Below are 26,437 nucleotides of genomic sequence, written 5' to 3' on the forward strand. Positions count from 1 at the left end.
TTGTAACATAATAAAATCAAATACTGTTCATCACCTATGGGAGGATCCAAGTCCACAGGATAATTCCCTCAATAATATTTCCACTTTACGTGATTAATCGATTTTAAAAGTTGTGACACATCAAACATCACATTAACATTAACAGGAACATCTTTAGTTCAAATAATATTTTTCACAAATTAGCCACTTAATAAAATTATACTAATCAACGTCCATAATTCATAGTAACAAATATATCCATCATTAGAGCCTCATAGAGTCACAATATATGTCAACTTATAATACCGTTCGCTACATCATTAACACACTAGTTATACCCATTAAGTATATTGTCAATATTAGCATAATTTTAATACGATGGTATAATTAGGTACATTAAAAAAAATCCACTTCCATAACAACAATACCAGTAGATACATATATATTATACGCAGGGATAATAGTACTATAGTAATAATAATAATAATAATTTTAGTCATAGAAAGTACTATACGATTCCTGTCACATAATATACATCTAACATAAACATAGAATCGCATAACCACATGTATTACACATAGCACATACAATTCCTAACGGGATTCTAGTTGTTGATGGACATTGTGAATTACCTCAAACGCGTCCCAAATATAGCAATATCAACTAAAAGTCGTCTTTTACGAAGTTTCCGTCTACAACAAATAATATTACCTAAAGTTAGTCACTTAATGTAATATCTCGAAAATAATTAACCACAGTTTACAAGATAAATAATTAACAAAAGAAAAGAAAGAAGAAAAAAAAAATAAAAAATAAAAAATAAAAAATAGAAAAAAATTGAGGAAAAGCATGACAGGTGCAACATGTGCACAAAATTCAATATATATAACACCCTGTGAGTTGTGGCAGCAAGTCACAACTCTTCGTGAACTTGCTGTCCACACTCAATAATTTGTTTTTTTTTTTTTTTTCAAAAAATCAAGCCTATAAAGGAACCTTTGTTCCTATTTAACCATTATTCCACCCAAAAAAACCAGAAGACAGAAGAACAGAAGAAAGAATAAAGAAGACGGAAGAAGGAAGAAGAGAAGGAGAAGATCGGTCGCGGACTCCGGTCAAGTCGCCGGAGTCACGTCGGGTTTTAAAAATATACATCATTTTTCTGTTTAAAACCTTCGAAAATAACAATGGTAATTCTAGATCTAAAATTTAGAACTTACCAAAGAGATGAAGAAAGTGAATTATGTGAGAATTTCTGGGTGTTTGGGGATATATATATATATATATATGTATGTAAATCTAGGGTTTCACTAAAAGATAAGTATTTTAAAATATTTCAAAATTTTCTTTTCTCTCTATCTTTCTCTTTGAACGAAAAACTCTGATTTTAAAAAGATGAAATTCTGATTTCGAAATTTTTTTTTTTTTTTTAAAAGATAAAAAAAAATCTGATTTAATAAATAAAAACAGTTTCATAAAAATCCGATTTATTATGATTTTACTTTATTTTTTCAGAATTTTATATTTATAAACTCTTCTTATAACAAAATAAGTTTTATAAAATAGTTACAAAAATTTGGGATATTACAAACGCAACCTAAGGGTGCATTCTTTTCAACGTATATAAGCACTATAATGCTTATTTTGAAAATGATTAGATTAAAATTGATCAAACTAGCTAAGATTAGAAAATTTGAAATTATATGCTCCCTCTATTCCATAATTTTTTGTGCATTTCATTGTTCATACGCTTCTCAACGCACATTTTATGTCATAAATATCTGTGATTACATATTTGTAAAAATTATTGCAATTGGATATTAATATTATACTCATTAAGACAATTCAAACAAGACCCCACATGACTATATTTACTTTTATATGTTGATCAATATATAGAAGATTATCTCTGCATGTGAATAGTTAAATAACTCAAATGCACTAAAAATATGGAACGGAGAGAGTAATAATATTCAGTTTAGATAAGAAAAAATCAAATCGAATCACATCGGATTCGACTAATTATAACTTTAAAACCAACGAAGTATAATAAGAAGAATTCATATTAGATAGGAAAATTTATATCATATAAGAAAATTTACACCAACCCATTGTTAGTTGCAGATGATCGCCACTGTCAATAGCGAATCGTAAACAGATCAGATTATCCAAATAAAACTCAAATATGAACCCACATCCTGTATAACATAATGTAAATTGAATATAATCCAGAAAATTCGAAGTAGTCAACGCCAAAATTCGAACTAACTCGAAGCAGAATTTTACCCCAAAACCCCTCAAAATTCAAAGCCCCAAACTAACATAATTTCCCAAATTTCGAACTTAATCCAGAAAATTCGAAGATAAAAAAAAAGTTGAGATGCACCAAATTGGAGAAAAAGAACTTACTAAAATCGCAATGAAGGAGACGGTGAAGTGAGAGAGATGAAGGGCAACGAAGGGAGGAGTGAAGGTGAGGTGAGAGAAAGAGATTGAAAGAGAGAATAGTGTCGGTGTGAGGGTGAGTATTTTGATATGTTGTGAGGTGAGAGAAAGCGAGTGAAAATGTGAGGTAATGAGGTGTATCCCGCTATGAGTGTCGTAGATTTAGAGGTTTCAATTCAAATCAATCAAGTATGGACTTCTAGATTCACAATCCCTTGCTAAACCTAGTAGTCATAATCCAATTTAGACCTAATTTTAGGTTGATTACTCCTATCCTTATGAATATTGGAAATCAAATGTCACAATCAATCAATTAACTCTTATCAAGTACTCATCATGCAATCATTGCAATACTTTGACTTCTTTTACTTCCTCTAGCAAAGGAAGCTACTCACTCATGGCTAAAATTCATATTCAAAAGAGAATATCCTAGGATTAACCTAGAAATTGAGATGAACAAGCAAAAGAACGATTAAACTAGCAATTAATGGAAATTGAAAGCTAGAGCATGAAATTGAAACTAAATCTAACATGAATTGAGGAAACTAAAAGCAAAACATGAAATAAAAGACAAGTAATTGAAAGATCGAACAAAGAATTATATATGAGTTATGACTATGGGTAGGGCATGGGTCAAATAGCTACCGGGTAGAGTAAGGGTAAGGGTCCACTCCTCTCATACCCAGACCCTACCAAAACCTTACCCACATACTCAGTTAAAAAATTATATATGTATTTTTTTAAAATTTTGAATATATAGGAAGAAGATCATGTGAAAATCGTGAAAACTATGAAAAGGAAATTAAAAGGTGTACATATGATGTTCAAAGAGGAATTTGTTTTTCATTAATGATTTTGTCGTAAATATTAACAACTTTATTTCGAAAAGATACACCTTCAATTGTAACATTTACCATTTAATTTCAAAATATATCATTTTTAGTTCTAATATAAACTAATATATGAAAAACTCTAAACTTCTAATCTTCTATATACTTTCGTAGAAACAAAATTTGCTGCTCTACTTTCTCAATTCTCAATCTAACTCTCACTTTTCGATCGTAGTTTTGCAAAAAATCTATATAGAAATGATATTTTGTGATGTATATTGAAGGTTTATTATATTTCGGAAAAAAAATTACACTATACTCATTAAGGACCTTAGACCCCACCCATACCCTATCGAACCCTATGGGTACGGGTAATGATGATTGCATAAATTTTGAATGAGTTATCTAAATATATATCTTTAGTAATGATTGCATAAAGTTTCTTAGAAACAATATATCAAACATATTTGGGTCAAAAACTATGGATACGTTCTCTTTGCCTGATCTAATCTGATAAGATCTGATAAGAGCTGAAATTATTAGAGGCCTTTAATAATATTTGACCGTCATTTAAATAAATTTTAAAAAAAAAACAAGCGGGAGTTTTTTTTTTTTTGTTGAAAACAAGCGGGAGTTTAAGCGTTGTTTTTTTTTTTTGGTGAAAAGAGTTTAAGCGCTTTATTTTCACTAACTTTCTAGAACTCCTTTCTTTCCCTCATCATCCACTCTCAGCTCATCCGGTTCCCCTCTCTCTCCTTTCTGTTCCTCGTCTCTCTCAATCTCTATCTCAACTCACCTCCTTTTTTCTCTCTCATCTCCAAGCAGCGACGAACGTCGTTCCTCCTGTAAGTTTTTTAATTTTGTAATTTCGTTCAATTTGTTTGTTGTTTATTTTATGGGGATTTTATTGGTTTGAATTCTCGATTTTTTAGGCTTTTCGTTTGAATTTCTGTTTGTTTGTTGTACAAATTTATTCGATTTATAGGTTTTCGTTTTGCTTCGATATATCATACTCAAAGCTCCAGTATGTAGTACATATTGAGTAGTTATTAAATGAACTATTTGGTACTTTTGGTGCCTAAATTGTAATGTTGCTTTTTTTGTTTGATGCCTTTACAACTCAGTTCGTTCATCAAAAGATTATTCTACTTAGCTGCAGTTTAGGAAATGATTGTTTCCTGTGTAGCAAATAATAATTCTTTCATCAAAAGATAGAAATATTAATCACATTGATCGTTATTCTCTACTTAGCTGCAGTTTAGAAAACCAGATGTTTTTATTTCAATAGGAGAGGTTGTTAGCTGCAGATGGCTTCAAATCTGGTGTTTTGTTTGAGTGTGAATGCGTTAGGCTATTGACTGTTGTACACCTTAATGAAGCTTACAGAATTCATTCTCAAGTAAAAAGTTTGTCTTTAAACATTGTTATTGAAGCTGAATGCTGTTAATATCTAAACTAGATATGAATGTTCCAAGAACTAATTAATATAACTCCATCAGTCATATTTACTTTTGAGGCCTTTACAACTCAGTTCGTTCCGTGTAACTGGAAGTGTAGCTTATGCGCTCAAAGCTTTTTCATGAAACTCAGTAGCACAAAAACTAAACTAACCTGCTTACTTCTTGCCTCTGGTGCATATTCATAAAGCAAGTGAGATACATTGTCTCAGCACTGCCTATATGCTCTTTCCATGGCTTCTTGCATAAGTGAGATACACTGGAGGCCTTGGTTGATGCATGAAATTTTCTGATTATTCCCAACCACGTTGTCGGACCTGTGCAACCTTTCAGTCATAGTTGTCTTTGTTTCATTCTCGTTTATGATAGATATGACATTATGAAAATGGAGAGATGGCTGACTTTAATCGAGTGCTGAGTGTTCTGCGTACTATTTACTCTTTCAGGATAAGAGATACTAAGTTGGGAGAATGGTGTTCTAAGTTTCAAATGGTCGTTTCCTGATATGTTGATGCAGAAGCTGCATGACTTTCAAAAGACATTCTGACATAGGTGGTAGCCTTGACTTAAGATACCAATCATCTGTTCCATCATCTATCCTCCCAATCAGTTTTCCATTTTGTCTGTGATGAAGTGCGAAGTTGCTTAATAGTTACTTCTGTCAATCTAGATGTTATTTCTCTAGTTGTGTTGTGCTTAAATTGTTCAACCTTGGACAGGAATGACAGTTAAGAGCTTTTTACAAGGTGGACGTATTACACAAATAGAAAATCTATGAGAGGCAGCTGAAGGTAGTTCGAATGGATTGGGTAGAGAGCATATCGAGGAGTCTACTGAAATAAAAACTTCTGTAGTCGAAAGCAGTGAAACCAAGCTATACTCCCAATTGAGAAGCACTCCTTCCCACTGCCCACTGCCACTCCCTGCACTCACTGCCTCCTTCTCCCTCAAACACCCTCACTCACCCAACTGCACTCCCTCCCACTGCCTGCACTCACTGCCTCCCCATCCCTCACACACCCTCACTCACCCACCTACACTCCCTCCCATTGCCTCCCCCTCCATGCACTCCCCACCCCCTCCCACTGCCCTGCCACAGTCCCCCCACTACATTGCAAAATTATCTAACAACTGAATTAGAGGTATTCTTGCCCCCTAGCCTCCCTCCAAGTACTAGGATATTCTTGTTGTTTCTTAACCATGTAGTATTCCAAATCCCATTTGCTTAAAGAAACCTGTCTTGTCAATGCCATTTTTTCCTGCCCAGTCACATGCTCAAATTTGAACAAAGCCGGGGTAATCTAACTGCTAGTTTTCTGTATTCTTGTTATCTCTTTCACTGTAGTTTCTTAATTAGTTATGATATTAAAATTATCTAACAACAAAAGTACTATTCGCTTCTCTTTCTCTCTCGCTGTGATTTCATATGATTTCTTTAGTATGTGCACTTTCCTAGCTACCTTTTAATTTCATTTTGTTAATGACTGTTTATCTTTTTGGAATTATAGATTTTAGAGTAGTGTAGTTTTTTTTTCCATATTAAACTAATACATATATATGCTTTTTTTCTTATGTTAGGTGTTGTGAAAGTATAGTCTACACCCTATGTATGATTATATGTTGATGATAATTGAAGATCGTAAACTTAATATAGCGACTGATGTATTTTGTAGTTATCTGTACACTGTTGCGAGTCGATGAAAGATTGACAAAGCAGTTTTGGTAATGAATATATCCCTCTGATATTTTATGTTCTCTGATATATTTTGTTTTCAAGATATATGTTCCTTTAGCAGTTGTTATAAGATAAAGTTTCAATTTCAATTTCAATCCTCTAGTCAGAAAACTCGATTTGGGGTCTAGACAAGACTGTTACATACGATATAATTTGACAAAATCGTTGGTTTAATCAATCCGTTGTGCATGTTTTTTACAGGTTGTTGTAGCCATCTTCATTGGAGTGAAATTTGGAGTAAGCGAAACCGCAGAAAACCTCCCACAATGGTACGCCATAGTGGTGGTGCCATTCATATGCACCTATGTAGCTGCCTTTGCTTGGTCATGGGGTCCATTGGGATGGCTAGTACCTTCTGAAATCTTTTCATTAGAGATAAGGTCTGCAGCTCAAAGTATAACTGTGGCCGTCAACATGTTCTTCACCTTTGTAATAGCCCAAATTTTCCTCGCTATGGTCTGCCACCTCAAATTCGGGCTCTTCCTCTTCTTCGCCTTCTTTGTCGTGGTTATGTCCATCTTCATCTACCTCTTTCTTCCCGAGACTAAGGGCGTTCCCATTGAAGAAATGAGCATTATGTGGAAGAATCATTGGTTCTGGGGCAAGTACATTCCTGATGAAGATTTACTAGTCTTGAAATGGGCAAGAGTAAGATGCAAGGATTACAAATGGTTTTAGCTGAAAGTTGGTAGAAAAGATGCACAAATTTGTTGTATTTATTTCATTCGTTTAGTTCTTTCTATTACTTGTTTATGGAATTAATGGTTATGTTAAAGTTGGATCACCTTGTTTTTATAGAATTAATGGTTATGTTATGGCGGGATTGCCATTTTTATGAGAGTTTTTTTCCTCTAAGTGATAGTTAATTGTTTTAACATGGGAATGGTGTCCCCCCTTCCCTTATACAATTCAAGTGACACTAAAAATATCTTTAGATGCAACAATAATCTATGTGATGCTGAAAAAAATGGCTATCGAGACAACTAAATTCATGTGACGTTAAATACATGGCTTTAGAGACAACTAAATTCATGTGACGCTAAATATATGGCTTTAGAGACAACTAACTATAGTTGATGCTGAAAAAAATGGCTTTAGAGACAACTAAAGTCATGTGACGCTAAATACATGCTTTAGAGACAACTAACTACAGTTGATGCAGATCAGTTATAGGTCCACTAGAAACCGTCGTCGTAAATAGCTCCTAAGAGCACCATAAGCATCCCTTTTAGCATATAAAGAGGGGTAAAAACTCTATAAAAAATCATAACATCAGCAGTGTACGAAGAGTGATAATGACAAGTTGAGATTGTGGCTGCATATATATTGAGTGGAGTGTTCTTCACTCTTACCGATCTTCAGGTGCGAGATTGTAGGGTATATTGTGTGGAGATGGTAAATGGAGATTCGTGTGTATGTGTGGGGTGTGGTGTGATGATCAAGGAAGTAATGCAACAACCCGCAACAATCGCGCTCGTAACCAAGGGAGGTCGAAGAGGCATAAGTAACGGTCACTCACATGCTGGAACCCGCACCCGTGGGGTCTGACGAGAAGGTCGCAACCAAGTGTTGCGCCCACGAGAAATCCTGAACAGCTTCCTTCACAGCGTGTGTTTAGTGCTTTGTTGGTTTTGGTTTCCTTGTTTAACTAGGATTCCTAAGTTGTATCCTAGTATAAATATATTTTTAGCCGTTATTGTTTATTGATGTCATGCCAAACATAAGTGTGAAGAGAGAAATATTCTTAGATCTAGAGAGACTAGAAAACCTAGAGAAATGTTTGAGAGTCTAGAGAGATTAATGAATTCTTCTTGTATAATTATCATATATTTAAAGTCCTAGTACGGTGTGCATGATTTTCTCACTATTTAAGGATTACCACGTTAAATCTTTCTGTGTTATTTGTTGCTTTAGTTTCTTAATTCCTCTGTATATTATACTTTGATTGCTTGATTTCTTAGCGCATACGATAAGTATTCCTAACACCAAGGGGATAATTCTAGTATATATTATATAAATTCGTGCCAAAATGAATTCAACAGCAGATCTTTTATATAATGGAATGCACTATGCTTTAGAGACGTAGAGGAAAAAGCTTATAATTGAAATATCCAAAAGGAAACGGGTGAGAATTAATAGTTCTATCCACAATAGTTTGTATTCTTATATTTGTCATAATACTCAAGAACATTATACTACAGTTTTTTGTTTCAGGAGAAATCTCAAATTTATGTATCTTTTTTTAAGTAAGTTGTAAGATATTATAACCAAAACACCATTTTACAACCTACCCAGCCTTAATGAAGGCCAAAACAACTATACAATTAAGCTAGCTCATGGAACCCCACTCCACCTTCCTTTCTAGGACAACAAATCTCATTCCAAGAAACTAAGCTAGGATTTTGTGAATAGAAATGCCCACTCCATAAGAAAGATCTACACAATTTAGTTATTTCAATCAGAATTGCTTTTGGCAACACATAGACCTGAGCCTAATATTGATGAATGCTCAACAATACAACATCTATAAGTTGGACTCTAGCAGTGTATGATAAATTCCTTGGAGCTCCACACCTTGATTCTACTTATCATTTTCTCAATCAGAGCATCACATTGAGAAGATGTAATCTTGTTGGAGTAGATTGGAACACCTATCAAATTTATGTATCATTTAAGTATATCCCTCATGGTCTCAAGCTATAGGTGAAAGGATATGTTGATTAAGGAAACAACTTGTCTCTTGATTAAAAAATTTATTTTATCACTATATGATGTTTATTAGAAAAAGCTAAACACCAAATGGTTAGTTGCTAAACAACTTTTCAAATTTGCTAAATCACTTAATAGTCGTTTTATGTGTTCATTCTATGCACATATGATACTATTCAAATGCTTTAGACCTGAGTAATTTTTTGTCCTAAATGTTCACTTTTACTTATATACAAGTGACTCATTAAGGTAAACAACTATTTGCTTAAAAATGACGCATTTTGACTCAAAAGAGTGATCCATTTAGCCAAAAGTTAATGATATCACAATAAATTTGTTATAGATACTCAATACTAATTGAAAGTTATGAAGTATTGTAGGTCGTCACGTGTCATCTAAATGTATACGCTGATGTGGGGGCATATCATTTAACTAATTTCTTAATAAACGAATTACATGCAATGACTCGAGGCTCGTCCAGGGCAACAACTAGTTACTTCTAAAAGTGAAGTTGCATCGTTTATGAATTCAATTGTCTGAACTACTGGCGGGGGGGGGGGGGGGCTCATATTTGCTAGTGACAAGGGGGTCATGGCGTCATGCATCTCACATTATGACATGGAAATTTAATTATTAGTCTTTTAAATATTCTATTAAGGATATTTTGGTAAATATATAGGTTGGAGGAATCAACCTAAAGTCTAGTTGGTACCAAAATTTTAACTTTCATAACAAGTTAAAAATTTGATATTAAGTAAGAGTCAATTTGATACCAAATCAGCATATCTGTGATTTGGTAACAACTTAACCCTGATTTGGTATCAACATGTTATTGGAGTTTCCATATAACTCCAATGATTAGATTTAAATCAAAGCTCTAGTAAGGCATGTGCTACCTCTATTAGAAGGCTATTGAAATTCTTGGCTTTCCTACAAAACCTAGGCTGGCGTCGGAGGTGTGTGTGACACTGTGGCGTTGAATACCAAACCTAACCCTCAATTTTCTAGCAACATGATACTTGTATACTTGACTAATTCCATTAAGTGAATCCCAGTCAAATTTTTACTATAAATATATATATATATAACAATGCCTTCCATATACATAGAAAGGAGTGGTGGTAACTCAGTGGAGTACCGCCTCGAATTACATATTGCCTTGGGTTCGAATCCTCATCCCAACAATATGTTGGGGATTAATCTTACGGTTGCAGTGGGCCTTTAGGCATGTTGTCTTCTGGGTTGTTTAGCCTCATATGCAGTCTCTACACTGGTGGACCTTGCAAGCTAGTCGCCTAGTAGGGGTTGGTATTCGAGCCAATTATCTTTCCTAATAAAAAACTCCTCCATATATGTAGCATATACGCCGATATACATGCGAGTAAGACTTTTTTTTTTTGCTAATTAAGTAAGACATATTGATAACAAAAACCAATTACAAGCAAACAACTAGATCTTGAGGGGACAAACCAACTAGGTTTGACTGTTGTCCCCTCCCTAACAAAACTAGGCCAACTAATTACAAACTTGAAGAGTGATATCATCCACTCTCTACCACTTTTCGAAACTTTCTTAGGCATAATACTATACATTTGAGTAAGACTTGCATGGACCTGGTCGGCAATAACGTCATTGTGAATCTAAAGTTCACGCTTGTCAATTTTTTTTGCATAACTCATAATGACCCCTATTTAAAAGTAGTCACTTATTTTTTGACATAACAAACCCTTTTTATTACATATACTCTAACAGATACCTAAAGCATCCGTTTAGACATAATCACATGTGTGGCTTTGTTAACATATAGTTTTATTCCTTGTTATAGATAATAATCTGACAATAAAGTAAGTCCATATATTTACCTTTAAGTAATCTTATCTGTATTATATTGACCCTTGTTTAAAATATTATGATTATTTTTAGAGACTGAAACATACACATGCGTGAACCACTAGAATATATGTTATAAAAAAAAAGGTTGATATATCAATATAGGGATCACTATGTGTTGCGCATATAATTTTTGCCATATGTAACTTTTTGGTCTACATTAATTTAATGTGAATTAGATCCACGTAAAACTAACTAGGGATAAAAGCTTAACACTTGTTAACACGACAAACGTAATATATTTTTAGGGATAAGTTTAACGAGAAGGAAAGAGAAGACTATTAGAGAATTTTTGAGAAATTTTTATAGAATCTTTTAGATGCCAAGAAGGTTTATTTATATGTGATACAATCTGACTTTGTATAGGAATCTGTGCTAGAATCAGAATATGTAAGCTAGGAAATATGTTGTCATAGACACTAAATTTTTATCACTGTTCTAAAGATATGAAGTAGAAATTGCTTTCACGTAATCATGTTTATATATCCAAATTACCCCTTCTATTTTAATTTAGGATCGAACTTCGTTTCTTTTATCGGAAGACTAATTCAACTAAGAGTTTAAACTTATGAATGTAGCACTGACCTTACTCATACCTCGCGTCAAATATTCAACTTAAAAAGGAGGGGTGGATGAGATTTTAAATTGTGATTTTTATGTGAAGTTGACTCCGATACCGGTCATGTCAAAGGACCAACTCAACCAAACATATAAGCTTATGATTGGAGTCCCATAATTATATTTATATTAAATAGAACAATAACAACAAATATATAATGATATCAATCTGGTCTAAATTTTAAAATTCCTCCATTGTGATTGCATAATTAACCTTCAAGATAAGACAAAAGATAGAACTCAGAAGTACCGCAAATTGAGTATTGTTACTTTATAAGAACTACATTGGATATATATGCTTGTAATGCTTCATCACTGAGTTTCTCTTTTTATATCTTGAATGTATTATTATGACATCCCTAATTCTCTATATTTACTTTAATTTGTGATGACTTCTAGTCCAAGAGACCGAACTTTTCCTCCAACATTAATCTAAATTAAGGTGGCGAATTCATAACATCATCGTCAAACAAAACATCTATAAATTTGAGTCTCAACTACTATAAATTAATAATTATGAAATTCAAAGCACCTACATCATTCAACTTTGCATTCTAATTCCTTTCTCAACTCAAGTCCTTAGTTTAACTTTACTACAAGGCTCAAGTATCAGTCTAAGATCCAGAATAGCAGATAAGTCAATATTTCTAATTCTTAATGGAATAATATTACCAAATTAAATCATAATATTAATTCTAATATGTATAATTGAACTTTTTGAGAAAGTGACCCCGTTTAATCCTGGAAGTAACAACTATTATCAACTTATCCTCACACCATTCTGTTCTTATTTGTACAACTGGCCAGTCGCTAGCTATACCACGTATAAGAATAAAAGCTGAGCTCAATGGAAAAATTATAGTTTTGAAAAGGAAAATCATAGTTGATGGGTCATAAGAAAGGAGAATGTTTTACATGTATGATTAAAAAATTTAAAGCTTGCAATTGAAGATTCGTTTGGCATAAAGGAATGATAATTAAATAGCTAGGAACATCTTCAATATTGTTTTATGAGCAAGTAAGAATGATAAAAAGTTATCCTACATACATTATTGTACCCTATAATTAATTAAAAGACACCCTAATCTACTTGATTGGTGCATCCATGATCCTTTAACTCCTTACACACTTTTGTCTTTTAAAGTTTTTCTTTGTATTCCTCGATTTAAAGCACCATGATCATGACAAAGTTTTGCTCCTATAGTCCTATGGCATATCTATAAACTAGCTTACAATTCTAAAATGAGACTAAGAACACAATTATTATTGTAAAATAGGGTTTTTAAAAAAAAATTTAAGTGATCCTTCAGTACTTATTCTTTTTCCGGTTTAAAATTATTACATCACTTGTTTTTTTTAGTACACATTTGTTCCTATTTTATCTTCTTACTTTTCCTTTTTTTGTCTCTCTTAGAAAGATTCTAAATCGAAAAAACAAATACGAATGGAGTTGATTGAAATTTTTAACATAAATTTTCAATAATTTACATAATAAAACATTCTCATCTACCTCAATGTGTATTTTTTTAAATATTAATTTTTTTTAGTAATTATACAGTACTTCTTTGTAATTAATGATACTACTCTTTCCATCTCATATTTATCGATACATTTCAACATGTCCATTATTCACGTATTCAATCTTTATTTTCATATTTTTCTAATAATATATACTCCCTCTATTCCTATTTGTTCTTCTTATTTAGGGAGAAAAAAAGTTAAAATAAAAAGAACATACAAATAGGAACAGATCCATTCCTATATGTTATTCGTATTTAGAATCTCTTTGAAAAAAGAAATAAGTCAAGGTAGGAATATAGGAACTGAGGAAGTAGTTCTTTAATTAACCCAACACTTATCTACATGTAAAAAAGATACACCCATACATTAAACAACTTTTCTCTGATCTATGTAATATAAATATATATTAACGCAACACCCCACTTCCAACTCCCTCATAAATCTCCTTGTCAAATACAAGTGTGTATTAATTTCGGAGGAGAGTAAATATTTTTTATTATTAGATTTGGATATGCATAATAAACTTGAGGGATGGATCACATAAAGATCTCAATGATGGCTAATCTTCTCATGACATTATGGATCATTCTATAATAACCTTAACCAAAATATGGCTTTTTACAATGATCAGATGATGTAAAATGGATTTAGGTGATCATATTCAGGAAATTAACTCTTTTAAGAAGAAAAAAAAAAACTAGTGAATGTCCAGGTGATGCCTTAGGTTGTTACTTTTCGTAATTTATTATACAGTGAGAAAACATTGACGTAATGACATGATAAGTAATTGCATGATATTTTGAAAAATAATTTCTTAAAAGTTTGAGGATAAAAGTAATAGATTAACTATCTACCAAGAATTGGATTAAGAGTTTATGTCTGTGATAATTTCTTGTTAATATCATGATAAGACTTTATAATATTTTATTCTGAAATGCTAAAATATGATGTTATGTTCTATTCATGGTTAAGCTTTCACTTTACATTTCAAAGGCTACGTGTTCGACACCTTGTAAGTACATAATATTTTTTTTTTATTGAGATGACTTGAAAATAAACCATTGGCATTAAAGCCTTAGAAGATAGTACCACGTGACATATGAACTTTCTTAAGAATACCTTTTAATATATTATTATAGATATAAAAAAACAAACATATAATAATTATTTTTATTATAACAAATAAAGAATCGATCAAAATCTAAACTAATCTTAATAACAAACAAATAATATATTTTCGAGATCAAAGAGAGTGTTAACTAGGATTTTTATTATGTCACAAGTACCTTAAATTTAAATTAAAAAATAAAGTTTTACTTCATTTATTTCATACTAACTGATACACTTTCTATTTTCGTCCGTTTAATATTGATTGATACACTTCTTAAAATGACATGATCCCACCTGCCTCTTCATGAGTTTTTAACAATAATAAAGAAACATCCCAACACTTAATGTTCAAGAAATTGAGGCTCAAAATCCACTAATTATAATATACATATATCCACTACTAACTACCAAATTAAAATAAGAAGCTAAATAAAGCTCCTAAAATTCATGTGTTGATCAAACTGTAGTGTGGGACGGAGGGAGTATATAGACAAAACAACTAGTCTTTGATGGTCAAATTGAACGCAAAAAAGCATGTAGACAGTAGCAAATCAATCAAATTTCAGTTAACTATGTTAGTTTAATAGTATGGTATTGGATTAATAGTTATAATTTTGAGGTTATTAGTTATGGTCTCTAAGCTAATAGTTATTTTTATGGAGTAATAGTTATGGTATATGGATTATGATTTTTAGGTTAATAGTTGTTTTAATTTTTAATATTTATCGCTTTCTAGTTAGCTAAATTTTTCGGAATAAGACTTATATATTGGGTAAATAGTTTAAATTATTAGGTTAGGTTAACAATTGTGTTTCTGTTAATCATAATTATGGTATTCGGATTAATATTTATGATTTTTAGGTTGGTAGTTGGTTTTTGGGTGTAGTTATAGATTTACGGTTATAAGTTATAACATTCATGTGAATAGTTATTGTTTTGGATTGATAATTATGGTTTTGGTTAGTAATTATCATTTTAGGGCTAACATGTATGCACTTCTGGATAATATTATGATTTTGGATTGATAATTGTCTTTGTGGTTAATGGTTATTAGTTATGTTTTTGGGGCTAATAATTACTCCCTCCGTTTCATATTAATTTACTCACTTCACTTTGGGAGAGAATCAAGGAGGAAGTACAAAAGTATGAGAGAGAAACTGAAAAGTGAGAGAGAGAAACAAAAGACTGGGTTAAAAAATTAAAAAGTGAATAACATGGATGGAAAAAGAGGAGAAAATAGATGTGATATGTTACCAAATATAGAAAAAGCAACATTGTGTAGATTAAAAAAAGGACTAAAAAGGAAAGTGTGTAGATTAAAAAGAAACGGGGGGAGTATTGGTTTGCATTGATAGTTAGGATTTGGGGTTAATTGTTACTCCCTTTGTATTTTTCTAACTTTGTCACTTGAATCTTGACACTATTCACACCTAGAGATAATATTTTAAATTCTTCTCAAAATATAAAAAAATTCATAGTCATGTGGGATCTAGTTTGACTCATCTCAATGAGTACTTTATTAATATTCGACCGTTATATTTTCTATTAATATATCATGAAAGTTATTTATAGTCAAAGAAGTGCATTGGCAAAACGCGCACAATGAAAGTAGAAAAGATAAAATACTGAGGGAGTATTGTTTTCAATTAATAGTTATGATTTTGGGATAAAAGCAAGTCATTGTATTGTGTTAATCGTTATGGTATGTTGGTTTACTTTTATGATTTCGGGTTATAGTTATGATTTTTCAGATAACAGTTTTGACTTTTGGGTTAATTAAACGTTATGGTCGATCAATAAGTATGATTTTTGGTTTCACTAATTAGTTAGAAGCGCGTAACTAATAAAGCTATGAGAAACTATTAGTCTTTTTGAAGAATTTGTGTAAGTACTAGAGAGCTTCAAATAATCGAAAAGTAGAATTTGATTTTGGATAAACAAGGTAACAATATTATAATATGTAAAAGGACTGTTACTTTTGCAAAATATTATATTTTTTATACAATTGAAGAGTTCCTGATATATGTTATTACTCTCTTTGTCCCAGAAAGATATGAACAATTGTTTGGGACATACACATAGTTTTAGGTAATAAGTTATTGTGTAGCTATCAAATATATATTATTAATTAGGTTTTTTCTAAGTAGCACTAGGAAACCGGTTGAGGTTGTGGCTCCAACAGAGGGAGAAAGATATTTTTGAGGTTGTTACTTCTGCATGTATGGGGGCCGCGGTCATTTGAAGACCTTTTAACAGTTAATGGGTATAGATGTGCATGCTTTCAAGAAGCAGCTATTAAGCTCAAGTTGCTAGAAGAAGATGATGCAATTGATAAGTGCTTAGTTGAGGCATGTGAAGTGCAAATGCCTCCTGCTATCGGTTGCCTTTTCTCAACTGTCCTGATTTTTTGTCAACCAAGTGACCCAAATGCATTGTGGTTAAACTACTATGCTACCCTCTAAGAAGATTTTAGCCACAAAATTTCCCAACTTTCCAAAGAAGGTTAGGCATCTTACCGCTAGAGCAGTCGAGCAATATCTGCAAGCCATGGGCAAGTCGCTTAAAACATTTGGCTTGGAACACTTACAAGGGCAAGCAGATGATGAAATGCGGAGAACAAAGGATTTGTCGATGCACTAGATGAACCAATACCCCAAGATTGTATTGATTGTTGTGGCAAGCTGAACTCAGCACAACCAAAAGCATTTGATGCAATAATCCACCATGTTAAACAGGGCAAGCCTGGTGCATTTTTCATAGATGGCCGTGGTGGAACAGGCAAAACGTTCTTATCCAATGCACTCTATGCTGAAGTTTGCTTAATGAATCAGATAGTCCTCCCTACTGCCACTTCAGGTATCGCTGCATCTAACATACCCTCCGGAAGAACAACACATTCCCGGTTCAAGTTACCCGTTGATTCAGATGCTTCACTGGCCTGTGACGTTCCTAAACAGGGTAGCCTAGCTGCGTTGATACAGGCAGCAAGTTTGATCATTTGGGATGAAGCTTCGATGTCAAGGAAAGAAAATGTTGAGTCACTAGATTTGCTCCTCCAAGACATGATCATTGTCTTTGGTGGAGACTTTCGTCAAGTATTGTCCCTTGTGCCTGGAAGATCGCAAAGAGAAGCTGTCAATTCTAGCATAGTAAGATCAGTGCTTTGGCCTAAACTCATAAATTTAGGCTGACAGAGAACATTCGAGCTAGAGAAGACCTTAAATTTTCATCGTTCCTCCTTTCACTAGGGAATGGAGAACTGCAGACTGAAGAAAATGGTTTCATTCTACTGCCATCTGAAATTGTTAGCAATTTCGGGGAAAATGGTTTCAGCAAGGCTTTAGAAAAGCTTTTCAATTTACCAGTTGAAGACATCTTCCGGATGAGGCATTCTGTATGTAATTTGCAACTTCTTTTGTTGGTTGTGTTCCTTTTGGTTCTAGTATAGTGTCTACACTTCCCCTTAGTTTTACATAGCCAGTTAATTATGACTCAAATAGCTTACCCATATAGCGTACAAATTTAAATCCACCTAAGCTTACGTTGCATATACCTACAAAAGATGCAAAAGGAACAAAAAAACTAAATAGGTAGATGCTTTCAAATATACATGTGTTCATCCTTAATATTAAACAGACAGTTTGAATTTACATTGCAATAATTTGCAGCTATAGTTATCTCCTAATCCCAGCTACACACTAACAGTTGCATAAATACAAATATGAAGCTTCTCAAGTTACAATAATTCCCCTAATTATAAAGGAAAACAAAAGCACAAACCTCCAGCATAATAGTGTATACATTATCAATTCCATCACACCCAACTAATCTTACAGCAATGCATAACTTAACATCGCTATTGTCAAATTGACAGGATGATCTAGAAGCCTTCTCAGCTATCCAAAAACTGTTGCGTGCCTCTTTCTTGATTGAGGTGGGCCCAAAAAAACCCTCTCCTTGAACAATGTGCCGCAGTGGATTCTCAAAAGAGTCGTGCTTGAAGATGAAGTTGATGAAGCCAATCCCAAACTGAAGACTATCACGCAACCCATCGATTACCAGAATGTTTAGCCCGATGAATCAGATCCAAAACACAAGCTTGCCGTTAAGTCCACATATAATGGCACGAAGGTAGATGAAACTCCTGCATATGAAGTTGCTCATGTATTTGCCGATGAAGAAGCTGATGGGCCTAACAACTAAGCACTGCATCGGCCACCTGGAGCCCCCTTTTGCTAGCTAGCATAGATTAACGCTACATGTTTATAACTTTCCCCTAAGAGTGAATCATGCCTAATAGAACTACTACCTTTTGCTTATAGGCATGAATGATTTTTTGTAATATACATGCCAAGGACCTAAGAATATCTTAGAATAGGCCCAATCCTCTCAACATCTTTTGTAACAACTAACTTGATTGCACTATCATGGCTTGTATGCATATGTATTATGCAAGCTAATTACAATATGTTCACATGTGTCAGTTAGTATTAAACTACTTATGATCATGCTTATATTTAGTTGTACATATCATTTTTGCTATCCTAGAGGGCCGCGCGCGATAGCACGCGGTCCAACAACTAGTTACTGTAAAACACAAATGTTATATCCAAGTTAAAATGCTCAATATACATTATCATTGCATAATCAAAGAAAAAAACACCAAAATGCCTTTTTTTCTCTCCTTGTTTTAGTTTTACAAGCTTACTTTTATTCTCTGTCTTCCCTACTACCCCTTATCTGATCCTTCCTAGTTCCTACTACTCACATCTAAAGTTAGTTTAGATTCGATCATGTTAACATGTAATTACTTTGGTTTGTGAAATCTTTTTTTTGGGGGAAGTTTGTGAAATCTTTATTTGTAATAATTTAACACTATGAGTTTCCCCTCTAAAAAAATGGGAATTTGTGCTCAGAGCTTTGATAGTCCAGCTCAATTGTTGCTGAAATTACAATCGAACAATGTAAGAGTTAGATTTTTCTTTTGACAGAAAAGTTTTTATCACATTAGTTGCTCAAGTCAAAGCTTACAGCCTAAACACCATCAGAAGGTGCCTCTTCTAACCATACAACCAATTCATTCAAATCAAGACTTCTCTTTGCTAGTATATGGGTTACCTGCTACCATGTTACCAATTCGCCTAACATATCATGAAGGAGCACACCGAATATGGAGCTTTCGTTTTTTTGTCTTCTATGAACTTCCCAAAGCACCGTACTTCTTGTATGCTAATGCCGGTATTACTTTTCAGTAGTATTTAGATTTGAAGTATTTTCGGTTCATGTTTATTATACAGATATCAATAAATTCAGGCAATTTAACCTAACTACAAAACATGATAATGTGAAAAATTGTAAACAAAATTGGTTGCTGTGTAATGTGTGATCCTCTATTGTCGTAATGTCGTCCATATGTAAATGAATCAATCTTAGAAGTATAAATTTAAGTGAGAGTGACACGCATAGAAGAAATTATGTTATAACACGGGAGATTGCGGATAATTTTTTTTCTTTGTGGTGCACCGTGCACCACATAAAAATAAATAGCATAACCTTTTATCATTCAAAAGTACAAATAGAAAGCTTTTATTCCAAACACAGAAAAGGCATAAAAATAACGATTGAAGATGGTAATGAAAAACAAATAGTGTGTGAATCTGAATGAGTAATGAGTATGATCCGCTGTATGTTTGTGATTATCAGAATTCATTAAGCACTTCCCTTAAGCTTCTTTGTGATAGTGGCGATATACTTTCCCTGGTGGAAAGCCTGCTCCAATTCAAGTTCTGTAGGCTGTCTTGAACCATCTCCGGCGAAAGTACCAGCACCATAAGGGCTTCCACCCTTCACGTTCTCCATCTCAAACATGCCGGCACCAAATGTGTAGCCGATTGGGACAAAGATCATGCCATGGTGAGTCAACTGAGTGATAGCTGTCAAACTATAAAAAGTACAAAGAAAAGGGCAAGTTTTCCTTCATTAGTATATGATTTATGTTCAATAATTATTGACAAAAAGAAGTTACAGAAGACAATATATAATGAAGCATTGGTGAACTTACGCGGTGGTTTCTTGTCCACCACCTTGAGATCCTGTGCTAAAGAATAACCCAGCAGGTTTTCCAGCAAGCTGCTGAGTTCTCCAAAGACCCCCAGTTGAGTCAAGGAAAGCCTTGAATTGGGCAGCCATCATTCCGAATCTTGTAGGGAAGCCAAATATAAAGCCATCAGCATCAGCTAGCTCATTTGGGGTAATGATTGGAGCATCAGTCTTTGGCGGTGCACTCATCTTACCAAGGACCTCATCTGTAAGTGTCTCAGGAACCTGTTTCACACCCTCAACAAAGTCAATTTAAGAAACCAAAAGAGTTGCAATCTATATAGATCGAAAAGTTACAATAGTTAGCAAGGATGTTTGATTGCAACACAGTAGAAGATTTGCAGAAAAAGTATAGCAAACAAGTTATCTTTTTGGTGAAACCTACTGGTTCATGCGAAATTTTGTAGCTTAGGATCCTTCACCAAGTTCTTTTCTTCAGATAAGAGAAACAAGAGAGGATATTTGATTGTAATATAAAGCAAGAAATATATTACCATTCATGTTGTAGACAATTTTTTTTGTCTCTTTCAAAATTGTGAATTACAGAGAAAAAAGTCATTGCAGCTACAAACATACATGCTCGGCAAATGAGGGATTCCAAAAGAAAAATCAGAAGAACTTGAAACAGAAAGGTAATCAGGGCAAAGCTTCATCACTTAAAAGGCATCTGCAAAGTGGATTGCAAGCAAGGAAAGAGATCTCAACATTTACAATTTCACAAAGCAAAGTGCCACAGCCTGTACCGCCTCGAATGACAAATCAATATGATATTTACAGGACAGAGCATCTTGTCTTCATCGGTTTAGACTCTTTTTTTTTTTTTTGAGGGGATCGGTTTAGACTCGATAGACTTGTCATTCTTTACGTGTAGTCATTTCAACCTTCTGGCTACAGATGTTTGCTTTACTGAGGGAAGTATGCCAGACAAGGAGATAACATCATATGTAGCAACCAAAATATTTACCAAATAATGCTCGTGGATAAAATAATAGCGAACAGCAGCAGTGCTTGTCACCTATTCTTTCCCAAAACTTGGATAAGTGTCTTAGGATGTTTAGAAGAGTCACATTTCCTATGATCTTAGAAAATTTAAATGGTTCAGCATTACATCTACGGATGTACCTAAATTACACTAATTAAAATAATTCAGCAAGGCAGTTAGCAAGATAGCTGATGTATACCTGCCAGAGTTTAGCCTCAACACCTTCTACAGATGCAGCTCCCTTCTGGATCTCCTCTGCTAGCTTGTGTACGTGCCCATACATGGAATAATATCTGAAAAGGCACATCAAATTATTTTGACCACCTCAAACTCTCAGAAACAAATGTAAGACAAAGTAAGCATTGCAAATAAAATGATAGTGCTATTTTGAAATTTGTTATTGACATGACTGAATTTTTTCCTTCCACTATGCCCCTTCTTAATCTAGTAATATAGGACTTTGAAATGGACTGGATAACAAAATTATCACTTAATTCATCACTCAGTTTTATCGAAGTAGCATGTAGGAGGCATGATTCAACCTTGCAGAGAAACGATGCTATGAAACAAGGTCAGCATGAATTAAACCTTCATACATAGACACAGACCCTGACTAGGTGCATCCAAGAACACATACATAGATGTGAGTTCCCTACCCCAGTAGGAGAAACTGTTCGTAGCTCATAAGTTTACAAGCTTATATTTTCAGATCGTCATAAAAGACAGTAATCAACCAAGGCTGTTCCCTGAACATATTTTGAATTTTCAGAATCCAATCACACTTGCAACATGGACTATTTACCAATAAGAGATAACATGGTGCTGACACTTCTTGCAATCGTCTAATGTCGTTCACAATTGTGGTCCTTGAGCTTCTACATTTCTATGTTAAGGAGCATCATCTAATGATATTAATGTAACACGCGGGTATGAACTACTTATAACATAGTAAGTTTTACACCTTATTCACCATCTATATAGCTCTGAACAACCAAAGAGGCTTATCTCATGTAGCACATGATTATTGAAATTGTCCACGCAACTTGGAAAAAGCAACTAAATTGACAACCATGATCTACAATCGTACAAATTCTAGAAACGGTGTTGACTGTTCTATGAAAAAAAGTATCTCAATCACTAACATATAGTGCAGTTATAATCACTGAACTCGCTTCATTTCGTTTCAATAGCACATTTTGTGTAAACAACCTTACGAGTATCATTTTTGTAACTAATTAACTATTTAGTAACTTCCGCAGATTTTTGTCCAAACTCTTAATTTTGACATCGATTATTCTTGTTTAATTCGTTGTGGAACTGATCATCATACCGTCTTTCCTACGAATTCGCCTTATTTCTATACATCCAGATTAGACTAAACTAAAAAACCAATAGATACTGTCACTATTATGTATGCAACACGGTCAATTACATAAATTCACCAAAATCTTCGATCACACGAATTTCCACAAAACTTCACTCTAACTCATAATTTGTTCAAACAAGCGACTAAGATCACAATTTTGTAAATAATACATGACGATTCCAGAAAATACTAAAACTCAGTAAAAAAAAAAAAAAAGTCATATCATACAAAGATAGACAACTTTTTTCAAATAATTTTACGTATAATAACATAATTTATTTTTAATCAGTAAATTAAACTTCAAATTCCGCATCTCACATCTCCAAATCCAACAACAAATTATCGCGATCAACCAAGAATTAAACATAATCGAATCAACATTACAATAAAATCAAAGAAAACATAAAAAAAATCTGAAAATAGAAAGAAAATAGAAGAAAATCTTACACAATGTAGACTTTGGTCGCCATTTTCAGAGTAATTTGAAGTTGATTCTCTCTCTAAATTTTCTCTCTCTTACGTCGTTGGAGTTAAGCGAATGCGAAATGAAGAAATTGAAATGCGTTGACAAGAAGAAAAGACAGGGGATTGGGGATATTTATAGTAGTAAGTTAAGGGGCTGCTATGTAGAAGTTGTATTATTACTAATTAGTAGTTGGAGCTGATTAATTTCGTCATTAGTGATTGCATATGTAATTGGATTATTTGATTAGGAAACGACAGCGTTTAGCTGGCTTTCTTTGATTTGGTATACTTGTGAATTTGGAAATGATGCTCTTACAGTGTCACGCTTGTCCTCATCATCATGTCATTCACCGTCACTTCTTTCCCAAGCTATATTATTTGTTATTATTATGGTTGTTATTATTATTATTTTTAGGTATTATTTTTATTAATGAAATATTATAAATATTTTTAATTGATACTTGATTTGTCCTGAAATTTTATGATTGAGTTTTAAATTAAACTAATTTTTGGCTATGGGAATTCATCGAATCATTTTCTTTATCAATGTGTGAGATTAGATTTTGTACTATAATATGATAATCTTGAAATATCCCATTTTGTGATAGTTGTAGTAGTGTAATACATTAACTTGAACCAATTAGTCATCTTTTATTACTAAAAAAAAAAAAACGAATCCATATTTTACTGGACAATCACTATATACTAAAACCTTTATGTATTTACCTTTGTGGTAAACCCAAGCTAAAACCTTTCAATAACAAAGATATAACGATAAGTTAATTTGTTAACACTTGTGGAATTGTAGTTAAAAAGCACCTGTGTCCATTTTTTGTTATCGGTCTAGCAAATACAATCAAAATTTTAATTAAACATGATGCTGATAGTTATTTGAAAAGAATAGTACCCATGCAAGAGATTAAACAAGTCATCATATATTAAAAAAGAAAAGTATTTATCATAAATTTATTTTATACAAATTATTTTGTTTTGTGTTTTAAGATAGGAAATTGTTATCTTGGGTACGTTAAAGGGATGTCATTCTCAGTTTTTTTTTATGCGTTTACAGAATTCAATAATTACGCTATATATGTTAATTTTCCTGTCTTTATATATATATTTCCCCACAAAAATCAATATGAGATTGTAGATTAGTTGGTTAGTGAACTTTATATTTCAAATGAGAGGTTATGGTTCGAGTCTTTACATACATATTTTTATTGCTTAATTTATGACATTTATTTGGTATAAGGAGGAGTACATGTGGCAACATGTCGATTTTTTGCCTTCTGAGAATGGAATTTAGGTTTCGGTGTATGTCGCACTTATAGATGATAAGTAGTTGTTGTCCCGGGCAAATTCCTGAATCATTGCGTATAAATCGTTTATTTTTTTTAATAAAATTGATTGAATTACATGTTCTCATATCAGCATATACAATAGATTACACGTGATGACCTCCAATACTTTATAACTTTCAATTAGTATGGAGTATCGGGTTCATAATAAGTTACCTGTTATATCAATCGTACTTTTCGCAAAATGGGTCACTCTTTTAAGTCAAAATAAGTTATTTTAAAACAAAGAATAATTGGTTTGCCACTTGTACATAAGTAAAAGTGATCTATTTGGGACAACTGATTACTCAGGTCTAAAGGGTAACTTTTTGCATTAAAAAAATCACTCCTATATAAGTTTGTAAGTGTCCATATATTTAAGACGAATAGTTATCCGCTGTATAAACTCGTATCATACAATGGATCGATCCTTCTAATAGTTGATTCGACACGACAAAGTTTGTAATATATTTTCAAGTCATAAAGACACGTTCCATTTTCATTCCTAATATAACTATAATTGATTGCATTTAACAATATATTTTTCTAAAATTTCTCCTTTAGATAGGTAATACCGTGTTTCTTTTTTTTTTGTAAAAGTTTAAGCATAAATCAAGGTTTGATGGGCCCTTTATAAATTTTTATAATGCAGCAAAGTTGATTTGATATTTATTTTATTATCACTATTAATTATGGTAAATGGAAACTTAATAGGCCAAGTAATATAGCTTGTAACACGAGGATATATTAATATATTACTCATTTCCTTGATAGGTCAATTAATGTAGGAGTCCAATTTTATTGTATCCCAACTTAAGAAGCACAATTAGTTCTACTTACAATAAAAAATAAAAAAAAATCAATATGAACTTGTAGACTAGTTGGTTAGTGTATTTATATCTCAAAGGAGAGAGAGTTTGTGGGTTTGAGTTTTAACAAACATATTTTTATTATTTAATTTGCCTCACTTACTTGAAATATGGGAGAACATGTGGCAACTTGTCATTTATTTGCTTTGGATGTCAGATATATATATATATATATATATATATATATATATATATATATATATATATATATATATATAAGTATTTAAATATCTTGAAATGATATTAATTAGTTTAGGATTTGATGAGTAAAATCACTCATCCACTCGTATAGTCAATGTTTAGGACTACATATTATAGATGATAAAAAGTTACACAAAATTTTTTACAAAGTTTCTTATCTATGAAAATAAATAATCAATATAAAAAGTTACAAAGTTCCTTAATGATGGCCATTACATTTAACAAGAAATTATACTTGATCAAAGCCAAATTCTATCAACATAATACTACTATAAATACACATCTGCAACACAAATACTGGTAGCATTTTTAAAAAAATTGACTTTTTCCTCTACTTTTTCAATCTAGAAAGTACAGTCCTGACTCGATGAATTGATAACATTATGACTAAAATTATAAAACATGATTTGCAGTTCGCAAAACAATAATACTTTTCCTAATATATAGAAAATTTTGTAGTAAACTTTTTAACGTTTTAACTTTCTGAAATAACAAATATAAAAATTAAAAATAAGAAGAGATTAGTTTTCTTGAAGAGAACATGGCTACAAGGCTTATTCATTATGCAATGTATGTTATCTTCATACTAATTAACCTCACATGTATTAGAATCTGTGAAGGGCATGGCATGCACTATTGCACTTAGATAGCTTCCTGAAAGCTATGGACAAAGCTTGCTCTCAGCTAATTAATATGTAGGACATGCTTAAAGCATGCATAATTAGTCAAATTAGATATGCATGTAATAATGTAATTTTATGTGTTACATCGGCCACTATGTCAGGCATTGCCACGACCATCGTTAATAAAGGAAGTCCACAACA

At 32.7% G+C, this 26,437-nt stretch overlaps 1 protein-coding gene and 1 long non-coding RNA gene across 2 annotated transcripts; one reads left to right on the top strand and one right to left on the bottom strand.

Moving 5' to 3' along the window:
- The first annotated feature begins 6,311 nt into the window (after positions 1–6,311).
- LOC130590938 (uncharacterized) lies at positions 6,312–7,307 on the top strand. Its single transcript, XR_008968837.1, has 2 exons — positions 6,312–6,433; positions 6,648–7,307. It is a non-coding gene; the product is annotated as an uncharacterized LOC130590938 (long non-coding RNA).
- A 12,479-nt stretch (positions 7,308–19,786) lies between these two features.
- Positions 19,787–23,345, bottom strand: LOC104907118 (NAD(P)H dehydrogenase (quinone) FQR1). Its single transcript, XM_010696004.4, has 4 exons — positions 23,189–23,345; positions 21,575–21,668; positions 20,356–20,618; positions 19,787–20,235 (listed from the first exon to the last, which is right to left on the bottom strand). Exons 1-4 carry the CDS (start codon positions 23,209–23,211, stop codon positions 20,004–20,006), a joined length of 612 nt encoding a protein of 203 aa, XP_010694306.1. The 5' UTR covers positions 23,212–23,345; the 3' UTR covers positions 19,787–20,003.
- Positions 23,346–26,437: the final 3,092 nt, after the last annotated feature.

This window comes from Beta vulgaris, chromosome 4, assembly GCF_026745355.1.
Source record: "Beta vulgaris subsp. vulgaris cultivar EL10 chromosome 4, EL10.2, whole genome shotgun sequence".
NCBI lineage: Eukaryota > Viridiplantae > Streptophyta > Magnoliopsida > Caryophyllales > Amaranthaceae > Beta > Beta vulgaris.